Here is a 6,274-nt window from a genome sequence, read left to right as displayed (position 1 = left end):
CTCAGTCCCTCGGGGAGTTTGGATGTGCCCATGGGGCCTCCATGACCTTTCCTTGTACAGGTTGTGTTAGTTTCCTCTGTATTGTGTACTGTCTCACCCTTCACCCAAGCTACCACTTGTCTATTGCCTATTTAGTATTCCCCCCCCACCCCTCCCATCCCTGGTAACCAACAAGAATATTGTTTTTTGACATTGGTTGCCAGCCCCGTGACGTGTCAACACTCTCCCCTTCTCGACCTTGGGTTCCCCATTTCCATTCATCCAGCTTTCCTATCCCCTCCTGTCTTCTTGTCCTTGCCCCTGGGCTGGTGTGCCTGTTTAGTCTTGTATACGTGGTTGAGCTACATGCATTATTGTTTGTTTTATGGGCCTGTCTAATCTTTGGCTGAAGGATGAATCTCAGGAGTGACTTCAGTACTGAGTTGAAAGGGTGTCCAGGGGCCATACTCTCGGGGTTTCTCCAGTCTGTTAGACCAGTAAGTCTGGTCTTTTTTTGTGAATTGGAATTTTGTTTTACATTTTTCTCCAGCTCTGTCTGGGATATTATTATTCTTATAGTGAGAAAATCTTTGAGACTTATTTGTGCAAGGTCACATAACAAGCGGTTGACAGAGGCAGAGTTGGACCCAGTTGTTGACTCCAAGTCAGGTGTTCTTCCCACTGCATCCATCACAAGTACCTGGGGATGTGATCTCTTTGTCACAGTCCAGAGTTTGTGGAAACGTTCCTGTTACAGAGGTACCTTGTTATGTTCTTCTGTCTGGATTGTAACCCTTCAGATGGTTGTCTATTATTTGTCAGAGTTGGGTTTTTGAGCAGCTTGTAATTGGTGGTAGATGCTAATTGAAGAATTTCATTTTCTAAACATGCAGTTTCTGCCTGAACTTTGCCATTGATGGGCTAGGAACTAGTCAAGCAGTCTTCCATCCTGGCTTCTTTGCTCCATTCCCAGTGGACATTTCCTCTGCTTAGGAGCATCTTCTCTCCTTGTAACAGCCTGACTAGCCAAGGTACCAGGGTAAAAGCATAGATGAGAGCCTGGGTTGCTCTTAGGGTGCTGGGAGAAGCACTGTCCACCAGGAAGTCAGCCACACAGAGAGTGATCATCTGAGCTTCAGGTATCAAGGGTTAGCCTGGCGTCAGCTCCTGAAGCCCCTAAATTATTTCCTGACCCTGATAGACCTGGCCCAGAGAGAGCAGTTGAGGGATGAGGGTGGGTTGGCTTCTCTGTTCTTCTGACATAGTGGGCCTCTCTGGGGTTCTCAGCAGTGTCTGCCCAAGATGCCTGAATTCCCAGGCTACTTCTGAGAATGGCAGCTGTGCTCTTGCAGAAGTGTGACTGAGGGTCTCTGCCATGGGCCTCGGAGCAGTTTTGATTCCTTCCTCTCTTGCATCTTTACAGGATTTTTCTTCTTGGCCTGCCCAAATATCAGAGTCAGCTACATTTTTACTTCTTACTAAGTTGGCTCTGTGTTCTGCAGAATAGCATTTCAGACCAGTGGGTCCACCCTCCTTAGTTTGGAAATTCAGGGAAAGAAGATAGGTTTTTCATCATGTTCTTCCAATATATTTCAATTTCTGGACTTTCTGCATATCTTCTACCCTTTCCCTGAGGGCCTGCCCTAGAGCTGCTAGAGCATGTCCAGTGTTGTTTTGATGAGTGGTGATGGTTATTCTGACCATTGCTACCATGGGCACAGTTGAAAGCTATTGCAAGTTGATTCCTGTAGCACTGTGTTCCCTGAGGACCCTAAGTACAGGCCTGGGAAAGCTTCCAGAAGCTGTCTTTTCTCTCCCTTTTTTCTGCATTGCCCACACAGCCATATACCAAGCACTTAACTTGGCATTAGGGGGTGTGGGTAGAGAACATCTCATCAGAGCCAGTGTGCATAGGTGACCTGGTGCCATACTGAGCTAATATCGTCACTGACATTATGCTGTATACTTAAACATTTATGAAGAATTTTTTTTCCTGCATAATTGGCTGTTTGAGTACCATAGCAACCCTTAAAGGTCAACAGGTAGGGAAGGATTATCTCCACTTTATGAAGGATGAAAGTGAGGCCCAAAGTTAGTTTCCTATTTCCAAAAGCATTTGCAGTATTCACCTTGGGGAAACATTTCAGTGCTATCACCATCATAAAATTACCCTTACTCTGTTGGATGCTTCCTCCCTTTTCAACCCCCACTCTACCCACTACCACTGTCATCAAAACCACAACCGTGAGAGTTCACATGAAGTTAAAGCAATTAGAGATGGCACATTTCATGTTGAAGTTAGGAAAAAACTATAAATGATATCAAGAATTAAAGTTTTGCTTATTTTTATCATTGAGACCAATCACTTATTTGCACCAAGGTAATAAGTAAGATGGTCTCCAGGAGTAAAGTTGCTGGTGTCCATAAATAAATATGTTTCACTTTTACATCAGATACATTTAAGTTTGGTCAACGTGATGAGGATGCTTATTGGAGTGAGAAAACTACTGTTCCTAAACTGTTTAGCTTCCATAATGGTGGTGTCAGCCCAGGCCATAGTGCACATTCACATTGGAAATGTGCTTGATATATCAGTTGTGTCTGTCTCTCACACCCACTCTCTAAGGCACTTAAAACAATTTTTTTTTTTGCTTTTAAGTTTTATTTTAACATCTATATTGAGATAAAATTCACATATGATAAAACTTACCCATTTAAAATGTACAGTTCACAGAGTTGTACAGAAATCACCACTATCTGATTTCAGAACATTTTAATCACTACCCCCAAACACCCCGTACTCATTGCAATCACTTTCCATTCCCCTACCCTCATCCCCGACCCAGGCAGCCACTAATCTATGTTCTATATAGATTTGCCTATTCTAGACATTTTTGATAAATGGAATCATGCAATATGTGGTCTTTTATAACTGGCTTGTTTCACGTAGCATACTATTTACATGGCTCATCTATGCTGTAGAGTGATCAATACTTCACTCCTTTTCATTGCTGAATAATCTGTTTTGTGGATGTGTACCGCATTTTGTTTATCTGGCAGTTGATGGGCATTTGGGTTGTTTCCACTTTTGGGCTATTACCAATAATGTTATTATGAACATTCGAGTACAAGTATTTGTGTGGACATATGTTTTTATTTCTCTTAGATATACATACCTAGGAGTGGAATTCCTGGGTCTTGTGGTAACTCTGTGTGTAACTTTGTGAGGAACTGTCAAACTGTTTCCTAAGCATTCCCACCAGCAGTGAAGGAGGGTTCAAAGTGCTCCACAACCTTGCCAACAGTCATTATTGTCTGTCTTTTTGATTATACCATCCTAATGGGTGTGAAATGGTATCTAATTATGGCTCTGATTTGTATTTCTCTAATGACTAATGATGTTGAGCATTGTTTCATGTGCTTATTGGCCAGTTTTATATCTTTGAAGAAATGTCTGTTCAAATCCTTTGCCCATCTTCTGTCTTTTGTTTATTATTGAGTTATAAGAGTTTTTTTCTAAAATACGTTCTGAATATAAGTTCTTTGGCAGATACTATTTACAAATATTTTTCCCATTCCGTGGGTTATCTATTTACTTGAGGGTATCATTTGCAGCGCAAAAGATTTTAATTTTGATGTAGTCCAATTCACCTTTTTTTCCCTTTGTTGCTTGTGCTTTTGGTGTCATATCTAAAAAGCCATTGCCTAATCCAGTATCACAAAGATTTATTTCTATGGTTTCTTCTAAGCTTTAATTTTGTAGTTTTCTGGTTCTTACATTTAGGTCTGTAATCCATTCTGACTTAATTTTTGTGTATGGTATGAGGGTAGGGATCCTACCTTATTCTTTTGCGTTTGGATATCCAGTTTGTTCCAGCACTATTTGTTGAAAAGACTATTCTTTTGAATTGTCTTGAGATCCTTGTTGGAAATCATTTGACCATAAATATGTGGGTTTATTTCTAGATTTTCAGTTCTATTCTGTTGAGCTCTATCCTTCATGCCAGTACCACACTCTCTTGATTACTGTAGCTTTGTAGTATATTTTAAAATTAAGTCATCTGAGTCCTCCAACTTTGTTGTTCTTATTCAAAATTGCTTTGGCTGCTCTGGATCCCTTGCTTTTCCATACAGTTTGAGGATCAGCTTATCAATTTCTTCAAAGAAGCCAGATGGGATTTTGATAGGGCTCGTGTTGAATCTGTAGATCAGTTTGGGGAGTAGTGCCATTTTAACAGTATTTTTTGATCTATGAACATGGATGTATTTCTATTTGTTTAGGTTTTCTTTAATTTCTTTCAACAATGTTTTCTTGCTCACTATTTTACAGTGTCTGATATAGGGTGGTTATGAGTTGAAATCAACTTGATGGCAATGGGTTTGGTTTGGCTCAAATGTTACTTTGTCAGAATGGCCTTCTGTGAACATCCTGTTTAAAATAACACACTCTCTTTCCCTCTACTTGATTTTTTCTTCATACCACTTATATCCCCTTACATATTATACACAAACATACACTTACGTGTCACACATTTGTGGTATGTGTGTGTATGTGCGTGTGTATGTGTGTGGGCGCCCTTATTGCCTGCCTTTCCCTTACCAGGCTGAAGCTCCACAAGGGCAGAGACTTTGTTTTATTCTTTGCTCTATCACAGCACCTAGGACATGGGTGCTCAGTAAATATTTGTTGAATGAATGAATGAATGATTTATTGTTTCAAACAAGGTTAGGATTTTTTTCCCAAAGCAAGTCAGTTTCAAATTTATTCCTATTTCATTCCTATGAGCTAGAAAATTGTAGCTCAGGAGGTGTGCAAATACGGCAAAACTCATAAAGACTGTGTGGAAAGATAGAAGTTATGGAAACTCTAGCATAAGAAGCAAGGAAAGGAGGAATGGAAATGAAGTTTCTTACCATTTTCTTGAAGTGATAAGTTATCTGTTAGCTCATAGACCCTTCCCTACCCCAGGTCAGGGGTCCCGTGAGGTTCTTAAGCTGTAACACATGAAGTTGAATATATGTGGGAAAGTGGTTCCTACCACTTGCCACAGAAACCCTCTTGGCAGTTTTGGTAGGCCATCTGGAAGCTGCTCTTTGGCAGCCTGTGGAAACTTGGCTTACAGACTTGTCTTCTTTTGCAGGGCTCTGGGTTTGCAGAGAGCCGAAATGACCATGACTGCCAACAAGAATGCCAGCATCACACACAGAGCCGGAGGCACTAAGGCCTCTCAGGGGACACTGAGCAGGTGAGTAGGGGGCCACTTCTGGCAGAGTGAGGCTCACTGGACGGTGGCGTCAAGAGACATCCAAATGGCCTGCATCTCGAGCAGGATCCCAGCCAAAATGTAGACGATTATCATCATGACTGTGATAGTTATCCAGGTGTGTGGCCCCAACTCATGCTGGCTGTTGATCAGAAGTCTTCTGTAGTCTGTATTTCATTTTCTAATTCTATAGATATATATAGATTTCCATAGGAGATAGCAAACAGTGACCCCAAAACAAGCTTTACTTTGTACTGTTGGAGGTGCCTAGGGCTTCCGGAATGGAACCAGCAAGAAATAGCTGGTGGTCTTCTGGCTGTAATCTTTTCCCAGGGTGGGGACAGCTTGGGGGCTGTGCCTGAGCCAGAATGCGCTATTGGGAGGAAGGCTGACCACATTGGGGGTAGGGGTGGGTAGGTAGCTATGCATATTAGCATGAGTTACAAGCAGAAGTCTAGGCTCTAGAAGAATTTAGTCTGGGCTGCAAAGAAAGTAGCTTGGGGAATTTTAGTCAGTGTAAGCTATAGTCCACTTTCTTGGTTTTGTCCTATTTTTAAAAGTGGGAATGTGGGACCATAGAAAAACCACAGATTTTGGAATCAGAAAGAATTGAGTTCATATCGAAACTCTAACTTCTTAGCAGCTAGTGAGATCTCAAGGCCTTTTTTTTTAATTTTTATTTTTCCCATACGAAAATTTGTACATACATTGTTATGTGGCCCTAATTGCTTTCCCCATACTGTGACAGCACACTCTTCCTTTCCACCCCTGATTCCCCATGTCCATTCAATCAGCCCCTAACCCTCTCTGCCTTCCCATCTCACCTCCGGACAGAAGCTGCCTGTTTAGTCTCTTGTATCTACTTGAGCTAAGAGGCACACTCCTCACGAGTATCACTTTATATCCCACAGTGCAGTCTAATCTCTGTCTGAAGAGTTGGCCTCGGATATTGTTTTAGTTCTGGGCTGATAGAGAATCCAGGGGCCATGCTCTCCGGGGTTCCTCCAGTCTCAGTAAGACCATTAAGTCTG

At 41.7% G+C, this 6,274-nt stretch overlaps 1 protein-coding gene across 3 annotated transcripts in view; it reads left to right on the top strand.

Annotated features, from left to right (window-relative positions):
- Positions 1–6,274, top strand: part of DENND2B (DENN domain containing 2B) — a 132,452-nt gene that overhangs the window by 63,516 nt on the left and 62,662 nt on the right. For all 3 annotated transcript variants that reach the window (XM_004369622.2, XM_004369624.2, XM_004369623.2), the window contains exon 2: positions 5,121–5,225. In XM_004369622.2, coding sequence (XP_004369679.1) covers positions 5,146–5,225 — 80 coding nt within the window. In that variant the 5' untranslated portion in view covers positions 5,121–5,145. The remainder of the gene's footprint in view (positions 1–5,120; positions 5,226–6,274) is intronic.

Source organism: Trichechus manatus, unplaced genomic scaffold, assembly GCF_000243295.1.
Source record: "Trichechus manatus latirostris isolate Lorelei unplaced genomic scaffold, TriManLat1.0 scaffold00006, whole genome shotgun sequence".
Lineage (NCBI taxonomy): Eukaryota > Metazoa > Chordata > Mammalia > Sirenia > Trichechidae > Trichechus > Trichechus manatus.
Note: the sequence above shows the minus strand (reverse complement) of the source record. Positions and strands in the feature narration are given on the sequence as shown.